Source organism: Mastomys coucha, unplaced genomic scaffold, assembly GCF_008632895.1.
Source record: "Mastomys coucha isolate ucsf_1 unplaced genomic scaffold, UCSF_Mcou_1 pScaffold3, whole genome shotgun sequence".
Lineage (NCBI taxonomy): Eukaryota > Metazoa > Chordata > Mammalia > Rodentia > Muridae > Mastomys > Mastomys coucha.
The window spans coordinates 27,025,829-27,046,081 of NW_022196909.1; the positions used below are offsets into that span (position 1 = coordinate 27,025,829).

Here is a 20,253-nt window from a genome sequence, read left to right on the forward strand (position 1 = left end):
AATTTCATGGGATAAAATTAGAAGGTGCTTGAAATCTCTGTGTGGTCTGGGAAGGTGATGCGTCGCACCCTATAGGATGGGATCAATATCTATCCACTTAGAAGACTGCCCTGTCCTATGATCAGTGTCACCTCAACCTTGGAGTCACAGCACACGGGGCTCCTGTCCAGCTCTGCCGCTTTCTATCTGTGTGACTATGGGCGTGTGACTTTCCTTCTCTGGGCCTAATGCACAGAGGAATAGTAAAGCTTTCCAGGAAGGGCCGTCAGCATTACCTGAGCCAATAGAAAAGAATGCTCACAGCCTGCCCACCACTGGGGAGCTGCTACTATGGTTAGCAGTTGATACTTTAGAGATGGGATACTCTGTTGCAGTATCTGTACTCTCTTGCTTGTGTTCGTTCTCTCTCTCTCTCTCTCTCTCTCTCTCTCTCTCTCTCTCTCTCTCTCTCTCTCTCTCCTCCCCTCCCTCCCTCCCTCCCTCCCTCTCTCTCCCTCTGTGTGTGTGTGTGTGTGTGTGTGTGTGTGTGTGTGTCCTGCCTGCAATTCCAGCTCTCAGCAGGAGAGGCAGGAAGATCTTTGTAAATTTAATGTCAGTTTGGGCTACCCAGTGACTTCTAGGCTTGCCTAGGCTACAAACCAAAACCCTTTCCCACTTAAAAAAAAAAAAAAAGGCAGAAAAAAAATCCACAATATTGACAACACTGACATGCCCAGTGTCCATAAGGAGGGAAGAAAAGCCGAGGACCGACCGGGAACCTGATCACATTATTGCTGGGGACTCCAGACAAACCCCATACACTCTCCTCTGATTGGATCAGACAAACCCTCCTCTGATTGGATCAGACAAACCCTATACTCTCTCCTCTGATTGGATCAGAAAACCCCCATACCTCTCTCCTCTGATTGGATAAGTTATGCTCTGAAATGGCTTCTGTATTCCCAGTCAGGGTGGAGAGTCCTCTCTGCGACTCTGGGGTCCTCCTGGGTAGTCCCAGTTACATAGCAGTGATGAGCCAGTTTCTTTTTCATGGGGACGGGTGACAGCTCACAGCTAGGAATCAGAGCGATGGGGCCCTTTGCACGTGATTAAGGTAAGGCAGGGCAGACTTATTGAGTGAGCTGGGTCAGCTGAGGACAGCCCAGGGCTCCATACCAGGGCTCAGAGAATGTTAGCTTAAAAGCCTCCCAGTGAGAGAGAAGGCTGGGTTTAAGGTGGAGGGGGCAGCGAAGACTCACCTTCTCGCCTGGTTGACCTTTGACACCCTGGGCAGGCAGCCCCACGAAGCACAGGGCACAGGGAAAAGAGAGACGGGGAGAGAAAAAAAGAGATTGAGAGACAGACACGGACAACAAGAATCCATGTTAATGGCACAGCAACCGAACAAAAGAAATCACTGTGAAATAAGAAACACAGCACAAGACACGGATGCAGACACGCGACAGCCATCTCAGCCAACAAGCACGGCCAGCTGTTCTACATCACTAGGAGAGAAACAACAGACCCTGTCCAAGTGGTGCGTGTGTGTGTGTGTGTGTGTGTGCGTGTGTGTGTGTGTGCGTGTGTGCGTGTGTGTGTGTGTGCGCGTTCTTGAGTGCAAGAAGTGGGGGATGGGGGAGGGAAGGAGAAAGAGGGAAGAAGGGGGAAGAGAGAGAGAGCGTAAGAGAAAGAGAGACAGAGAGAGAGACAGAGACAGACAGACAAAGACAGAGACACGGGGGGGGGGGGGGGGGGGGTAGTGGGAAGGATCCCTAACCTAGTCAGAAAATCTTCCTGAGTAGCCAAATCCAAAGGGCCCTGGGTGGGGCTGGGAAGAAGTTCCCAAGATCATGAACCTCAGGGGCTCTGAAGGTCCCCTCTGAGTACCAAGTACAGAACCTTGTGAAATGGAACCATTAAGGGTACCCATTCCTGGTAGAGAGAAAGCCTGAGGTCTGCAAAGGAGGGGGCAGGCAAGGGTGTCCCAGGATGACACAGGACAACCAGAAGGGGGTTACTGGGCTTGGGAGTAATCCCAGCTGCTTAGGAGACTGAAGCAAGAAGGGTACAAGGCCTGTCTGAGCTAGAGGCTGAGTTCAAGGCCAACCAGGGACAACTCAGTAAGATCCTGTCTCAAGGGAAAGTGTAAAGAGGGCTGAGGATAGAACTCAGGGGTTAAGATGCTGGCTTCATATGCTCAAACTCTTACATGGAGTCCACAGTACTACAAAAAAAGGGCAGAGGTGGGAGGCACAAATTCGGCAAGGATGCTGGATGGGTCAGAGTATGAAGAAAGCTGGACACCCAGCCAGGGGTTCCTTTATCATTACAGTGGCCAGTGGTAGGCAGCCTCACTCCATGCAGCTCCCAACAGGCCAGTGGTGCCACCCCTGGTGATGCTGGGAATGACCCAGGAATTTCACACCTGGTCATTGGACACTACAGTCCTTAACAAGTGGCTTATGCCAGGCCCCCTAGTGAGCAGCCAAATGGGCCATCCACATTTAAAATAGCACCAGCAGGGAGAAGTTCCAAAGTGGCTGGAAAGGAGTTCGGCACAGGAGGTGGGAGGCTTCCGGTGGGACCCCCCCTCTCCCCAGTGCCACCACACAGGAAGCTCCGATGGGGAAGGGCAGGAAGGAGGAGCCGGAAGTACATTATGCACTCAGCAGAACTTCCTGCGGGCCAGCTGCTGTTCCCAGCAGGGAGGGATGCTACCAACACTTACCTAACCAGAGCAAGGTGGATAGGCCAGGTGGCTTGGGTGCAAAATCAACTCCACCCCCTTCCGGGGTAGATTTTGCCCATTAAAAGGGATCATTAAGGCTATAGTGAGGTATCCAAAATGACCGCTCCAGGAAGGATGGCAGGGTAGCGTTGCGATCTCTGGGTGGGGCGCAGCGACAGCATAGACAGACCCAGTGTCTAACGGACAGACTGATGGAGCAGACAGATGGGAGGCAAAGTGCCCACTGTTCTGGTATGGAATCAGTGTGAGGACCCCGTGGAGGGGATCGGGACTCCCACAGGCTGTCACGTCTTAGAGTCGCTGAAGACTGGCACACTGCTGGCTGTGCGCACTGAGTGTTTTCCCACTCTCCCTGGGTACCAAGTCTTGCTGAGTGTGTGTATGGGAGGGACAGGTGAGGGAGCAGTGGACACAAGCTTCGAGGTTGTTGAGGTTCCCGTGAGATACCACTTAGAGAAAGCCCATGCTAAGAATCTGCTAAATGTTGGGCAACTCCCCACACCACACACACCCTAGCACCACAGAGGTGGCTTCACAGCTCACAGGTTACAATGGAGCTCTTGGACCAAACTCTAGAATGTTCTAGACCACTGAAGCATCCGTGTAAGGTCAGCTCCTCCTTTCGGCTCTGATGCTAGGGGTGGACTGCCGAGGTCAAGGATACACATTTGCAGCCTGGTTCCCTGAGCTCGACTGTCTGCTCAATCATTTCCTAGTGCATAACCTTGAGAAAGACATTTACCTTCCAAGCCTTGGCTTTCTCACCTGGAGTGCTGGGGGTTGGGGGTGGGGTGGGATGGAGATTGTGCCTCTGCCCAGACAGTTCACTGGAGGGCTGAATGAGCTGGTATGTGAAGGCCCAGCAAGATGTCCATACTAGCAAGTATTGCCTAAGTTCTGGGCACCCCCAACTCCATGCTTGCTCCAGCCATGCAAATTCATTCACAGATGTCACAGTCATGCTTAATAAGGCTAATGCCAGCACAGCAGCGAGGGTCACAGCCAAAGCCAGCCAAGATGGCGGTGGAATCATGCTGGAGGTGGGAAGTTAGCAGTAAAAAGAGGAGGGCCGCACTATGGCCATGCCCATCTTAATTCAGGATGCTCTTTACTACCTCAGGCTTCTGTCTGTCTGGACCAGTGGTCCTCAACCTTCCTAATGCTTCAAACTTTTAATACAGTTCGCGTGGCGGTGATCCCAACCAAATAATTACTTTCATTGCTACTTCATATTTTTGTAATTTTGCTACTGTTATGAATTGTGATGTAAAATATCTGACATGCAGGGATTTGCGTGACCCCTATGAAAAGATCGTTCAACCCTCAAGGGGGTCGTGACCTGCAGGTTGAGAACCACTGATCCAGACCCTGGAGTCCTTCAACCTGAGGCTGACAGGACAGCCCAGGTGCCAGGGACTCAATGCCTGGGGCTAGCCTTCTCATATCTTCTGACCAAGCTCTCTCAACTCTCTCTTCACAAAAGGGTTAACTGCCTTCGCCCTTAGGAGGACCTGGAGGAATTGCCTAGAGCCAAGCCTTGCCATCACTGCCTCTTAGTGTAGTGCCCATCCATAGAGGACAGTCACAGGCGATAGTGGCTGCTCTGAGGATGGTGGCAGAGGCATCTGATGCCTTGGGATACTCAGGCCTCACTCCATCCTCCTACACATCCAATAACTTTCTACAGAGTACTTACTTAGTCCCTGTGTCTCCAAGGAGAAGATATTCCAAGCCCCCAGTAGGTGCCCCAGAAACACTGGTTTGTATGGGACCCTATGTGTACTACATGTCTTTGCTGTATGTGTGTATCTATGACAAACTTTAATTTTGTGAATTAGGCCCAGTAAGAAAATTTAAAAAGGATACCTTGTAATAAAACAGGACAAGGTTAACGGTGTCTCCAACAATATGGATATTTCTTTTGAAATATCTGACCACAGTAACTGAAGCTGTGTGCGCAGACGAAACTGCAAGATGCTGTTCTGTTCAGTCTGGAGACTGGAATAATTCCCGTCCCCTTCCTTGTCTCTCCCTGAAGTAGCTCTACCCAGCACTTCACCATGCATGGAGGATAAAGCCAGCTTGGAGAAGCAAGTGATGGCGCCCCAAGCAGGGACACATGAGCCAACTCACCACGCGTCCAGGCATCCCGATAGCACCCTTGTCCCCCTGATGAAGGAGGTGGAAACAGTCAGTGTGGCTGCCACCCGCCAGAGTGTCCCACAAGCTTGTGCACACCTAACTTGAGGACACAGCTAGCCAACTTTGTTGGAGCAGCTAGGACAACATTTAGAGTGGCACCAAGTGTCACGTGGATGCCACTGATGGACCTGCCAGGAGACTTCACTAACTAGGGCCAGGACCTCAATGACCAAATGGAGTCAGACTTTCATCTCTCACCTATGGTTTTCTGCACTCAAGCATGGAAATGTGGAATATGGGTTGCAGTAGGTGAAGGTTATCATTCTTGACCTCAATCTCTTAAATTGTCTCCAAGGCCCTTTCTCCCTCGGGCTTGTGTTGTTGCAGCCAGAATGGGCCTAGGAGTCATTATCCCTGCTTTAAGGCACAGAGCAAGACAGAGGGCAAAAGATAGCCCTAGATCTGTCTGCCAGAGCCAGAGAAGCGACGCCCATGCTCCCCGGCTCCTCCCTCTCCTGCTCTGGTGTCTCACCCTGCCCCCTCACCTCCCAGGCTGCTCTAAGCTTGTGGATTTCGATACTTTGTTTTGTAGCCAGGGTTACATCCTCTAGCTCTGGAAATCTGCTTACAAAGTTTCACTCGTTCCCCCATTCAGTAGAAAATATTTTTTTGTAATCACAGACATGCAGACATCATAATCTGGGGTGGAGCCTCAAGGGATGGGGAGGACAGGGTGTGCAAGTGTGTAGGGGGGTGGGAGGAGTCCTGAGGGCGACTCTGCTGATCCCAAAGAGGCCAAAAGCATCCAGGACCAGGTGGCATCCCAAGACATATGTGGGACGCACGAGAAACACTGGCAGTTCCTGTTAGGCTTTTACATTGTCAAGATCCGGGGCATCTTTGAGCAGAGCACTGTGCCTTTGCTCAGCACAGTGCTGGCTGTAAGCCTTGATGGTTTCCCTGTTCTCCCCGAGCACTGGCCTAGTGAACAGAAGACACGGGATGAGAGCTTTGAGGTTGCTGAATTCCCCGTGGGATGCTTCTGTCCCCCGCCAAGGACTTGGCATTTGGTAAATGTTAAGCAAAATGGCATTGACTAGAGCTGGAACCCTATGTACATGTTTTACACTTCTTGTCCTTGATATTCCTAACAAAGGGCCAACACTCATGCACCTGCTGGTGGGTCACCTCACGACCCTTCACGTGGAAGCTCAGACCTTCAGCCAGTAGATCTGCCCCTCCCATCAAGGGTGTGCCAGCCCCATGCCTGTTGTCAGCTCCGGCTCCAGTGACCTCACTGTCCACTCACTCCCAGGCTTCTGAATGATATTCCAGGGTGCTTGTGTGTGTGTGTGTGTGTGTGTGTGTGTGTGTGTGTGTGTATGTGTGTGTGTGTTGGATTATTTTTCCTTTCACTTGGAAAGTGATGTTCTTTGCAGCCCTGGCCATAAAATGCTCAGGTTAGGGACAAGCATGGAAAGGCCAGCGGCTGGAAACTCAGCAGCATCCCCCACTCTGTGAATTGCCCCCAAATGCCTTTTAAAGGTGGATGCTATAAGAAAAAACCCCCAAAAAGCTGCCCACATTCTTCTCGGTCATCTGACTATCCCCCTGCTTAGATTTCACGGACCGAGTCACCGTCATCCTGAGATTCAGCACTGGGAAAAAAAAAATCTCTGCTTTCAGGCCTGAGCCTTCTTCCTTGTGCATTTTACTAAAGAAAGTCACTGGCCATTGATTGCAGAAGCTATTGGACTGGCCAAAAGGCTACAGTATAATTCACACCCAGAAGGCTCTAGAATCCAGTGGAGAGTGGCCTTCAGCCAAGGGAAGACAGGTAGCCACAGGTGTCCCCTGAAAGCCTCCCCTGCCCCTGTGTCCCTTCCACACCCTACCTAGATGTCTCCTCTGGGCCCTACCTCAGAACCCTATCTGTGAGCTTCCTTAACCCCCTGGTTGGCTACAGCATCTTGCCTGAGCCACACCCTGCTCCAAAGCCCACGGGGCTTATAATCAATCTCAGTTATCGAAGCTGGACCCCACAGAACAATGTCTCAGAAGACTTTATAAAGATGGCACTCAAATAAATGCCAGGCATGGTCCACAAGAAGCCGCTGTGCTCAGTGGTGTGTGATGAGCCTCTGACGATCCACTACTGAACTTGGATGGGTAGGAAGATGTGTTTTATCCTTCCATCACTAAATGAAGCTGGGAATACCCTCATCTCTGAGTGATTACTATTTTTCTTCTGAGTTATGGAGAAATCAAGGCTGGGAATACCCAGAATGCCTGACACCTGTTAAAGCTTCATGTGAGATGGCTTGTCACATGACTTCTGCCCACTTTTGCCCAGAGTCCCTGTGGTTACTTAGCACAGCCTCCTATGGTACCTGGGGAGAAACAAAGGTTTTTGAGTCCGCCATAAACTGGAGGGCACGGGAAGACTAGAACAGTAGTCTGAATGTCATCTGCCATGAAGAAGGCTGGGAATGACCCAAGAACTGGCCAGTTGCTCCAGTCCTCCATTCATAGAACTATCTATCTGAACAACAGCTCCTATGTTGGGTCTGCTTCTGAGTCTACATGCACAATACCCAGGAGAGATGCTGAGAGCTACAGCCACACACTCTCCAGCATTGCCACCCTGGAGCAGTGGGAGCGGTGTCACCCTCCAGCACGGATTAGAGACTCCAGAGAATGGTCATGCTCAGAGGACTGTGAGAAGTGGCCACCCAACCTAGGTAGTCAACGGACTGAGAAAGTAGGTAATGGGGGACTGGGGTGTGGTCAGCAGGAGAGCCCTTGAAATGCCCCCGGGTCCTGGGCTCAGTGCCCACTAAAAGGAAGACACAGAGAGAAGAAATGAGCTACTTACTGGGAGCCCAGGTCTTCCAGTGGGACCCTGAAAGAAAGAGATAGAGAGTTATAAACAGTTAATAGGCTAACATTCCCCTGTTAGCTGTGACCTCAGGGAAATACCCTACACTGTAGGAGCTTGTTATTTTAATAACTAATCAGGGATGGGCGCTTCCTTTCAGTCAGCCATCCATCCGTAAAACCAGGGAAGCAGGACCTCCTATATGCCAGGCCCAGGAATAGGAAGAGGAGACAGAAAGATGATATGTCCCTTCCCAGGACTCAAGGGTCACTAGGGCTTGGGCTCTCATTAGCTCAGCTCCCTCCCCCACCCCACTCCATCTCTGAGCCCTTCAGTTGCTAGGCACCACTTCTGCCTACTGGACCTGACTGGGAAAGGGCAGGGATGAGAAACAGCCAGACCCTGTGTTACCTATTCCATCACAGAAGAGAAGCCAGGGGCAGGGCAGAGCCTGCCATTGGCCATGATGCCCCCCTGGTGCACTGACCCCATCTATACGGATGGCATGGGAGAAGAGAAGGGGAAAACCCACAGAGGATTATGAGGGAGACAGTGGGACGTGTTTTGGTGCATGAGTATGCGCAGTGAGATCACCCAGTCAGCACTGGGGTGGGGGATGGGGACTGTCTTGCCTTCCTGTTTCCTAGAACGCAACAGACAAAAGTCTCAGAGAATACCAGCTAGGCCTGCATCAGCCTGGAGTCATCCTCACACTTGGGAGGCTGAGACATGGGAGGATGGTGAAGTCTAGTCCTCACACTTGGGAGGCTGAGACATGGGAGGATGGTGAAGTCTAGTCCTCACACTTGGGAGGCTGAGGCATGAGGATGGTGAAGTCTAGTCCTCACACTTGGGAGGCTGAGACATGAGGATGGTGAAGTCTAGTCCTCACACTTGGGAGGCTGAGACATGAGGATAATGAAGTCTAGGCTAGCATGGGCTACAGAGTAAGACTGTCTCAAAGTAAGTGTATGTATAAATAATAATAGAAATTATCCAATGGCTATTCTATCAATGATGTTTTCTGCCATAGCAATACATCCTGGAAACCCCTTGGTAACATGCAAAGTCCTGAGAGAGTGGTGTCTGTCTAGGGCTGGGACTGACCCGAGAGAGATGCTGAGATTCTACACGAACAGCAGCAAAGAGGGGAGAGACTTTTGGGATACAGTTTTTAGTTTGTTTGGGGTTTTTTGCGACAGGGTTTCTCTGGGTAGCCCTGGCTGTCCCGGAACTCACTCTGTAGACCAGGCTGGCCTCGAACTCAGAAATCCGCCTGCCTCTGCCTCCCAAGTGCTGGGATTAAAGGCGTGTGCCACCACTGCTTGGCCTTTTGGGTTACTCTTAGTTGCTGAGCCTGCATGGGTCCGTAGGACTAATATTGTAAAAATGGCCATCCGACTAAAAGTGATCTATAGATTTATTGTAATTCCTATCAGAATACCAATGCAATATAGACATTGAAGAAAACATCTACTTCGTATGAAAACACATGTGAGTGCAAGCATGCATGCATGCGTGCGAGTGTACAAACACCACCACTACTACCAACAACAACAATAACAACAACAAAAACCAGAATAGCTAAGGCAAGTCCGAATAATGAAATAACAACTGGAGGTATCGCCATTACAGATTTCAAGCTATATTACAGAGCTAAAACCATCATGGCACTGGCGTAAAAACAAACATGTTGACTATGGAGTTGAGTTGATCAATAAAATTGAGCCGAATATCCAGACACAATTTCACACACCTATGGACACCTGATTTTTCACCAAAAAAAAAAAAAAACCTCAAAAATACATATTGAAGAAGATAATATCCTCAACAAATGGTGCTGGTCAATCTGGATGTATTCATGTAGAGGAATGCAAATAGATCCACACCTATCACCCTGCACAAAATTCAGCTCCAAATGCATCGGGGATCTCAACATATAAGCAGACACTCTGGGTCTGACAGAGGAGTAAGACCAACAGCTAACGGATAGGACTTTATAAGCCTGATGAATTTATATGGCAAAGGTCACTGTCGTTTGAGCAAAGCGACAGCCTAGAGTAGGGGGAAGGCCTTTACCAACTGGACGTCTGATAGACAGCTAGTATCTAAAATATAAATAGAACTAAAACCAACCAAACAAAACAACCTAAACATCAGGAAACAAGTAACCCAATTTAAAAAAACGACCTCAAAACATGAGACACAGATATCAAAGAGGCACTTAAAGAAATGTTCAACATCCTTAGCCATCGTGGAAATGCAAATTAAAACCACTTTGAGACTTCATCTTATCCCTGTCAAAACTGCCAAGATCAATAACACAAATGACAGCTCGTGCTGGTGAGGATGTGGGGTAAAGGGGGCATTCACCCATTGTGGGTAGGAGTACAGACTTGTACAGTCACTATGGAAATCAATGTGGCAGTTCCTGGGGAATACGGGAATTGATCTCCTCTAAGACCCAGCTAGCCTACTCTTGGGCATCTACCTAAAGGACTCTACATCCTACTACAGAGACGCTTGCTCATCCAGGTTCACTGTTGCTCTGTTCATAATAGTCAGAGACTGGAAACAGCCTAGGTGTTTGTTCATCAGCTAATGAGTGGATAATAAAACTATAGTGTATTCACCAAAAAAAAAAAAGAAGATATATTTACACAATAGACTATTGTTCAGCTGTTAAGAAAAATAAAATTATCAAATTCACAGGTAAATGGATAAAACAAGAAACAATCGTCCTGAGCAAGGTAACCCAGACCCTCCCCAAAACAAATGTCTGTTTTTTCTCATATGTGGATGTTAGCTTTTCTGTGTTCAATAGGTGTGTTTTAATCTGAATAAACACAAAGGTCAGGGACCTTGCAAGGAACCAGCAGAGAAGAGGATTTCTCAAGAGAGAAGAAATAGTGGGGAGGGGAGGGGGACGGGGAGGAAAGGAGAAACTGGACTAGGAGGATTAAATAGGAAGGGGGATGAGGGATACTAAAGGCCATTTGAAAAACCATATGGAAGCCTGCTACTATATGATCAGTTATTTCTTTGCTGGTGAAATAAGCCAGTTCAAGCCAGATTAGATTATATTAAAGGTGGGTTTATTGGGAAGCTCCTCTTGGGTGAGTTCACTGGTCCCAAGGATTGAGGCTGGGGAGTCACCTTGGGGAGAGAGGGGAGGGAGAAGAAGAGAAAGAGAAGGGGGAGAGAGAGAGAAAGGGAGGAAGAGGAGGAGGAAGAAGGGGGAGAGAGAGAGAAAGGGAGGAGGAGGAGGAGGAGGAAGAAGAAGGGGGAGAGAGAGACCAAAATGTCTGGATTATATAGGGAAGTGCCTCTGTGGGAAGGGCAGCCCAGCCCCTGGGTTGGAAAGTTTAGGGTTGGGTTCAATGTATGCCAGGTAAGGACTAAGGGATGCTGGGAGGATCTGGTCAGGCCTGCTTTGATATGTAAAATATGCAGCTAGGTCCTTTGTCCAGGGGTTTAGAAACCAAACCCAATATGTAGAAGCTTCTTAAAAAACAATACGGGCTGGTGAAATGGCTCAGCGGGTAAGAGCACTGACTGCTCTTCAGAAGGTCATGAGTTCAAATCCCAGCAACCACATGGTGGCTCACAACCACCTGTAATGAGTTCTGACGCCCTCTTCTGGTGGGTCTGAAGACAGCTACAGTGTACTTACATATAATAAATAAATAAATCTTAAAAAAAAAAAAGTACAAACATACATGAAAGGACTCTAACGGAGTCACCAAACGGCAGAGAATGTCCCCTCTCTACTAGACATCTTTTGTCACCAAGTAAAACCTCCAGGACCAGAAATAAGTTATACATTCTTGAGTTGTTGTCCCATAGGGGCTCCACAGGAACACCCAAACATCTCAGGCTATCGCTAAGGCTATCCGTTGCTCTCCCCAACCTGGCAGTAAGGATCTGTTGCTGAAGACAACCCTTACTTATACCACTGAAAACACAGAAGTCAGGCTGGTCCCTGACTAGAGTCTCCACCCTACTGACTAGTGTCCATGATACTGGAAGGAGGCACTCTGCACATTGCCAGAGGAGAAAGGCAAACACCAACCCAGCTATAAACCCTGAGACCCACAACACCACCCTGCCCACAAGATATACTTGAGCAATAGCGGCATAGACGCTATAGGAGTAACCAGCCACTTTTTTTTTTTTTTTTTACTGATTTAAGACCCAATCCATGTGATGGGACACCTGACATCACTCAGGTGATCCAGAACCTAAGAGTAGATAGATAGGTCATGGGCCTAAGACAAACACCTACTGCTATTATTCTGTAAAAGAATACAGCAATAGAACATACAGCTGTAGCCATTGATCAGCTCAACCCACTTAAGAGAAGCTTCCTCTTTCGGGAGTTGGTAACTAACACAGAGACCCCCCCAACTGGACAACATGCATAGACCGAGAGACTCTCAGACATCCATCAAACGCTTCCCCTCATGGCTTGGGCATCTATACACAAGAGGAGCAGAAAGACTCCTAAGAGGCAGGGGTAATAGCTGACTCTAAGGAAGACAAGACGCAACCAATGTATATAAACTCACAGAGACGGTGGCAGCATTCATGAAATCTGCACAGGCTAAAGCCAGATGAGATGGGGGTCCCAGAACGGGAAGGGGAAGTAGACAGAGGTCCTACGCCTAACCAAGAAGCTGTCTGAAACGGACACCTAATGGCAGTGGGTTAGCTTCATGCGGCTGGTATTCTAATGATAACTTGGATACTTGGATCCTCCAAAACTGTCTGCAGGAGAGTCCGAACACTGGTGAGGCGCTGAGGAACTCTGCCCCCAGTTAATTGTGATTGGTCAATAAAGATGCCAACGGCCAATCGCTGGGCAGAAGAGACATGGGCGGAGCTTAGGTTTCTCCGAGCTCAGGCTTGGAGATAGAAGACAGGAGCTAGGAAAGGGAAGAACATCCAGGAGGGAGGAGGAGTGCCGCCATAGGCTAAGGGCCAAGAGAACGTGGTCCTGAGGCCTGCCCGGTTGGAGTTAAGAGCAGCCCAGATGGAACACAGTAAATAGTGAGTGATAATTTGGGATTGTTGATAGGAAAGTAGATTCTAACAGCAAAGAGGGTAGGCAGCGGCCCAGCTACTGGGCTGCCTAAGGCTTATTAACTTATAAAGGCCTTGTGTGTCTTTCATCCAGGAACATAAATAGTCTAAGGCAGCGAAGAAGCCCTGCTCCAGGATTTTAAATATTTACTACACCCAATGGCAAAGGGAAAATCAGTTTTTCTCCAATAGCGCATCCTTGGTTGTATCAAGCACACTTCAACACAGGCCACATGCCCAGGAGTACTTGGCCCATACAGAATAAACTCAGTGGCTGTGTGTGTGTGTGTGTGTGTGTGTGTGTGTGTGTGTATCTTTGTTTCATTTTTGCTTTTTCCTGGCATTTCTCTTTTGTCCTGTGGGTCTTCTGCTTGTTTGATTTTCATCTTTGTGGCATGTTTTGTATGTGTTTCTTGTTTTTATTTTTGTTTCTTGTTTGTTTTTGAAAGCAAGCGAGAGAGAGAGAGAGAAAAGAACGTATAGTTGGCTGGGTATGTGGGGGGAGGAATTAGGGGGAAACATGATTACGATAGAGTATATGAAAATAATTTTTTAAATTATAAGAAAGAGCTGAGCCTGAGCCATGGCACACGGGGCGGTGTTTCAGCAGCAGGGATGGAATCTTCTGGATTCAGAGCAAGCACAGTGTTAGCCAGCCTGTCTGTGCACAACCTTGGCTCTGCACTTACGACATGACGAATGAGGGTGACCTTAAGTAAGAGGCTTGCTGCCCTCGTGCCTCTGTGTCCTCAGCTTGAAAATGGGAGGGCAGGAACCAAGTAGCGCTTGTCTTTTACAATGAAATAAACTAGGGTACCACAAGCACTGAGCTCAGGGACCCGCATACAGCAAGTGCTAAGCACACGCTGGCATGAGCCATTATTAGAGGGGAACAAATTGGGGAGGGGAACAGGACCAGGAAGAGCCAGGCTTCACTGAGCGGCCAATGCTTGCCTACCTAACTGTAGACTGAGTTTTGCATTTTTTTTTTTTTTTTTTGCTCTGACCAACAAGAGGTTTTTTCCTACCTCTTCTCTTCCATTCCTCACTCTATGAGAACCTAGCTTGGCCTAGTTTGCCTTCTGCTGCAGGAGTAAATACCATGACCAAGTGGCGAGGGATGACCAAGTGGGGAGGGCTTACATATCGAGATCTCAGTCCACCATGAAGTCAGGGAGGAACTGAGGCAGAGGCCGCAGGAGGGCTCTGCTGACAGGCTTGCTTCCCAAGGCTTGCTCGGCTTGTTTTCTTATACAACCCAGGACTCTTCTCCAAGGGTAGCATCACCCACTGGGTTCTCTCCCATGCCGTTCACTCACTACCCAAGGCAATCACTTGCCTACAGGTCAAGTTGATGGAGGCATTTTTGTTTTTTTCAACAGAAGAATCTCTTCCCCCAGATGACCCTAGCTTGTGTCAAATTGACAAAAAGTTAACTAGGACATAGTTTTAAATCTCCCAAAATGAGGTAGGATAGAAAGAAATGAATAAAGTAATCAACGTGGATTACAGAGTTAAAAAAAAAAAAAAAGCCGGGCAGTGGTGGCACACCCCTTTAATCCCAGCACTTGGGAGACAGAGGCAGGTGGATTTCTGAGTTTGAGGCCAACCTGGTCTACAGAGTGAGTTCCAGGACAGCCAGAGCTATACAGAGAAACCCTGTCTCAAAAAACCAAAAAAAAAAGAAAAAAAATCAAATGATGGGGAAGGGAGGGGAAGGGTGGGGCAGGCTTCTGTCTTTGGTCACTAGGGTGGGGACAGGAGGAAAGGACAATTTGCTCCTCTTTGCTAATTCCTGCTACCACATCAATGTGTCCTCCATGGTGAATGCCAACCCTGTGCCCACAGGAACCTGGATATTTCTCACTGGAGCACAGAGCCAGCCCCCGAGAGCCTGCCCACAAGGTAACAGATGGCCATCTGTCCAGGCCTCATCTCTGGCCACCAACATCCTCACCTTGCAGAAAGCAAAGAGACCGGGGCTAAGAATGATTCTTACCCTCTCCCTCCTTCTGTTCTTTAGGCTTTTTTTAGTGGGGGGGGGGGTGAAGGGCAAGGCCTTAGGGCCTCTCATTTGCATCAAGCCTGGGAGTTCAAGGGAGGACACACACAGCTCAGGCAGGTAGAGTGTGTAAGCAGGAACTTGTATCCCACTTCTCTTGCCAGTCCCTGGATTCCAGGGGTCGTAGTCTCTACTCTGGCTGGGAACAACCTGTCAGGCAAACGGGTACAACTCTCAGGATGCTACTGCACTGGCTGAGTCCTCAGAGAGGGAGGAGCCTCAGGTGAGGAAATACCTCCATGGGATCCAGCTGGAAGGCATTTTCTCCATCAGCGATCCATGGGGCAAGCCCAGTCCATGGTGGGAAGAGCCATCCCTGGGCTGGTGGTAGTCCTGGATTCTCTAAGAAAGCAGGCTGAGCAAGCCATGGGGAGCAGGCCAGTAAGCAGCATCCCTCCATGGCTTCTGCATCAGCTCCCGCCTCCAGCTTCCTGCCCTGTGTGCGTTCCTGCCCTGACTTCCTCCATTGAAGGCCTATGATCTGATCTGTAAATGTAAGCTGAATAAACCCTTGCCTCCTCAGCTTGCATTTGTGTCATGGTGTTTTGTTGCAGCAATAAAATCCTGGCTAAGCCAGATGCTAAGATAGTTCCGCCGAGGGACACAGAGTTAACACCATCTCTGGAGTGTCCTCAGATGGGGCAGGTATGGATTCTTGCCTTCAAAAAAGGGGGAGGGTACATGGCCCCATCCCAGCTGGCGGCCTGTCATAGTTCCTTAAAAAAAAAAAAGTCAAAGTCTTAGGAGCTCAGGCTGGCCTTGAACTCCCTGTGCTGCCAAGGGTGACCTTGAATTTTGGATCTTCCTGACTCTACCTCCCAAGTGCTGGGATTTACTCTCGGACTGAAGCCAGAGCTTCATGGATGGTGAGCAAGCACGCTACCAACTCAGCCACTTCCCGGGGCAAAGCCACTTATTTTGGAAGGCGGGTGACAGAAATGGCCATTTGATGTCCCCAAACTAACCAGGATAATGACCTCCCTCCCTGGCCGCTCTGCTCTCCAAGTCCTACCAGACGAATCCCAGTGATGGCAGGATTTTTTGGGGGGCAGAGGTTGGGACTTCAGGGTAACCACAGAGTATTAAGTAACTGTCTCTTTAAGAGTCAAGTGCACTACTTTCTAGGGGACTCTTCCTCAGGCTTCCACTGGATCCTCACAGCCCCAAAGCCACCTCCTAGCGACTCAGGAGGGAGGGGTAGATTTCAGTAACCTTGAGAAAGATCTGATGTGAAGGGGCTGGGCCCTTTCAGAGCCAGTCCCCAGGTCCCCCCAGTATCCTTGGGTCTTTTGTAGAACTATCAAATGCTGTCCCTCAAAGATCATGTGACACTCTGGGTTTGGATCCTTTACCTTAGGGAGGTGTTTCCTCCGGTTCTTCTCCAGGATTGGACGAGGTCCAGCTCCCTGCCCACCCTGGGACAAAGGCCCAGAAAAGCGGGACATGTGGCCTCTACTACCATTGCCACCACCAGCCTCAGCTGCCCCCTTGGGGCCTGGCCAGAATGGAGCTGCCCACACAGGGGTGTGGATGGCATCGCCAGGTTGCCCCGGCTTGGAGCTGTGCCCTGACCTGCTTTCTGTATGGGACAAAGACACTGGGGGAGGAAGGCCGAACCTAGCAGGGTGATCCTTCTGGTGGTGGTGGTGTGTGTATATGCGTGCATGCATGCATGAGTGAGTGAGTGTGTGTGTGTGTGTGTGTGTGTGTGTGTGTGTGTTTGGGGGAGTGGAGACAAAATAGCCAGGCCAATAAGGGGTAAGCCAGCCTTCTAGTATCTAGAGTGAAATGACGGACAGACAGACATCCCTCAGTGGATCCTTGACTGTGTAGAGAGGTGCGCTCCTGGAGGACAGCAGGGGGCTGGCTGTCAGCGCTCCACCCAGGGCCCTGTTACCAGAGATGACACAGGCCTTTGAGGCGCACACGGGGACCAGCTGCGGCCTGTACTTACTGGAGGTCCTGAAAGAGAGAGAAAAGGGCTGGTCAGTGTCACTGCTGCCAGGGGGAGCGGTTGGGGAGGTCACCTTAGAAACAACATCCAAGAATTTTTTTTCTGGCAAAGAGGTTTCCATCTGGTCTTCAAAGTGTGTCTTTTCCTGGCTCACTCTTGCCGGCGTAATTCATTTCCTCTCTATTTTCTCTCCATATTTTTATTATTGGATGAGAAACGCAGGGGTCTGGACCCAGGCCCAGCTCTGAGAGGGGTCTACTGGTCGCCACCCCTTACCTTCCTGCTTGTCAAACTGCATTCTTGGGGGACTTGCCAGCATTTCAGAGAGGCCAGAGGAGGTGCTGGAGAGACAGATGGACAGACAGACAGACAGTGCTGCCTGCTCACCACTCCTGCAGGCTTTCCCAGGACATGCAATGGAAAACTGGCAAAAGGAGCAGGCGGGGTGGGGAGTAGGGCACACTCCGGCCCTCCCCTCCCAGCCTGATGTCTATCAGCGTGGCCTGGTTTCTGTTAGGCTTTGAGTCATATGTCTTGCCCTCCTGTGTCTGCCGCCCACTGCTCCTCTCCTGACCCCCACTTCTCTGTCGGTCTTGGGCCCAGCCCCTCTCTCTCCTCGGGACTCCCCACCCCACTCCCTGCCCCGCCCCCGTCCACTTTCCCTCCTCCTGTATTGGGCTTCAACAGCCCTGTCTCATTCCTAACAAGTTTAAGCTTTGTGAGGGTGGGAGCCAAGAGGGCAGGAAAGGAAGGCCACCTAAATGGCATCTCTGTAGATGGGATCTATGGAACCCCCACAGCCCTGAGGGGAGGGGTCCCAGCTGTGTGTTCTCCCAGTCCCTGCTGACCTGACCATATCAGCTTAGAAGCGACTGCTGTTGTCTTTCATGCTCTGCCAACATGGTTGCCTGATGTTCCCCCCATCCCGACCCCCCCCCCAGCTCCTTATGACCCCAAAGCCATGTTCTTCTCCCTTCTCTCCTCTGCCAGTATCATTTCATGTTCTGGTCCCCATCCAGGAAGAAATGGCCTCATGCTGGCCTCGGTCAAGTCATCTTTGTGTTCCGGTGTGTGTGTGGGGGGGGGGGGAGTGGCTAGGGAAGCCCTGTGCCAGATGGCAGGGTTCCAGAACAGGCTGGGGGCAGCGTGGGTCAGGGAGGGAGAACATCTGGGACCTATCAGGCTGAGGGACAGGAGAATGTCATCCAGAACCTGACACTATCTCAAAAAAAATATAGGCTGCCTGGGTAGTCTGTGTCTCCTGGTTTGGGGGAGGGGGGAATGACAAGTCTTCAACAATGACAAAGTTGAGCTCTGGGGAGTTTTGGATGGTTTGGTTATAGGGAGGGAAGCTACCCTGAGCCTACCAGGTCAGACAGGGTCCTGACTCCCAGTTGGAAAGATTGGGGGATGCCCCTCAGGGTGAAGCTCTGCTGGGGGACCTGGCAGATACTAGTAAACCAGGAATGCCTCTGACCCAGCTCTTCCATGCACCTCTCACTCAGAACGCGCTTAACATCCTGCAGGGCCACCTGTAGCTCTTTATAGGGCTTCCCCACAGCTCCCAGGGAAGCCTGCCTTGCCAAGCTCTCACCACCCCCAACCTGTCACTCACAGGGACTTGCTGTAAGGAGGAAGACCCTATGGTCCCGCTCTGCCGTAAGATGATGATGGGGTTGGGGGGGGGGGTTAGTCCTGACAGAATCTAGAATCACCTAGGAGACCAACCTCTCTAGGCGCTGTTTCAAGATTCATCCTCTGCTTTCACATCCTGATCACAGACACCATGTTACCACGGACAGAAAACTCCTGTTACCATGCCCACCCCCACCCTATAATGAATGATGACCCCAAACCGTGAGCCAATATCAAAGTTTTCCCTCCTGAGGTTGCTAGCTCGGGGACCTTGTCACAGCACTGAGGAAAGCAACTAGACTGCGTGGGAGGATGGGGTGGCTCAGTGGGCAGCTCCATAGGTGGATCCGTAGGTGGCTCAGTGGGTAAACACCATTAGATAACCTGAATTTGATTTCCCGGGGCGCATACGGTGGCTGGAGAGAACTGGTGTGGAATAGACTCAGAAAGTTGACAGATAAGGTTCTGACCTCAATAGACACTTTTCTATCAGTGGGGAATACTGCTGTCGTCCTGATAGATACTTCTGGAAGGTCAAGGGAGAATCCAACGGTTGCCCTCCGACTTCCTACCACTGGTCCAGGCCTGCAGTGGGGAACACCTGGATTTCACCACAGAGCCCCTGCCTGGTACTGTGCTCAGCTGACCCTTGTGCAACATGTGCTAGGGCTGTCATGTCACATGCCTGTGCTCAGTCTGTCACGTGACTCATGACTGGCCCATCTCTCTGCCCAGGCACTCAGAGGACAGACACTTCAAAGCGTCATCAACTCTACTTTAGACAAGACTACCGGCAGAGAGGCCTAGGAGGTTGGGCGAGGATGTGAACAGCACCCAGCCTCCGGAGGACTCCTCATCTGGGACCCTTCTAACACATGCACTATGGCTTATGACCTGGGGAGGGGACTCTGTGAGTGCCTGTCCGCATCACCCATCTGAAGCAGGAGGAAGGCACCTGTGCCTGCTGCGGACCACGGGGACTGTAGATTGGTGGGAGAGTGATGTAGATTGTTCCAGGTCACCCAGGAAGGATGGAGTGGGATGTAACAGGATGCCCGGGGATGGTGCACAGCAGACGTCCAGAATAGAAACCTGTCTAAGAAAGTGTTCCTCATACCTGTCACCTGTCACCTTGGCCTCTTTAAACAAGGCAGCCTTGCCTCTTCTAAACAGAGAAGCAGAACCAGGCCCTGTGAAGAAACCTGGAGCAGCCAGAATTCTGAGAGGGCTTTTTTCAATAGATTCTTCCTAGGCTATGGCTGTATAAAGATGAAGAACACACAGGCAGGTCCCTAGAGGAAGGAAAATTGCACTATGCAGAAACAGCAACAAGACCCAGACCTGTGTGTGATCTAGAAGCCTGATGCTTATCTCTGGTGACTTTGCGATGAATAGATCATTTCCTCTTGCTGAGAAGTTAGAGTACCCTACATGGAGAGAGCTGAAGAAGAGCCAAAGAGCCTTGGTGGATCACCAGGATCCTGGAGTCATTCATTCATTCACTCACTCAATCAAGTACTCAGCGCCCTTCATTCATTCACCAAATCACTAATTATTCTAATCAACATTACACAGGGTGCACTAGGCTTAGTGCTAATTAGGCTTCTGTGACCTCAGATTGGCACTTGGGACAAGCCTGGGCTGGGAGTGGCAGACTTAACCCTTTTCACTGAGGTGGAGTCGGAGCTTTCAACCCTTTTGTTTACTCCCCTGCCAACATATCACAATACTGCTGTCATCAGAGGGGAGCACCAGGCCACTAAGTTACAAAA

General features: G+C 50.1%; 1 protein-coding gene across 19 annotated transcripts in view; it reads right to left on the minus strand.

The window, feature by feature from the left end:
* Positions 1-20,253, minus strand: part of Col13a1 (collagen type XIII alpha 1 chain) — a 145,326-nt gene that overhangs the window by 67,300 nt on the left and 57,773 nt on the right. For 6 of the 19 annotated variants that reach the window (XM_031347205.1, XM_031347207.1, XM_031347201.1 and 3 more), the window contains exons 3-6: positions 16,847-16,854; positions 7,746-7,772; positions 4,862-4,897; positions 1,239-1,265 (exon numbers count right to left, since the gene is read on the minus strand). In XM_031347205.1, coding sequence (XP_031203065.1) covers positions 1,239-1,265; positions 4,862-4,897; positions 7,746-7,772; positions 16,847-16,854 — 98 coding nt within the window. The remainder of the gene's footprint in view (positions 1-1,238; positions 1,266-4,861; positions 4,898-7,745; positions 7,773-16,846; positions 16,855-20,253) is intronic. The other 13 variants (XM_031347216.1, XM_031347208.1, XM_031347215.1 and 10 more) reach the window with 3 other exon arrangements.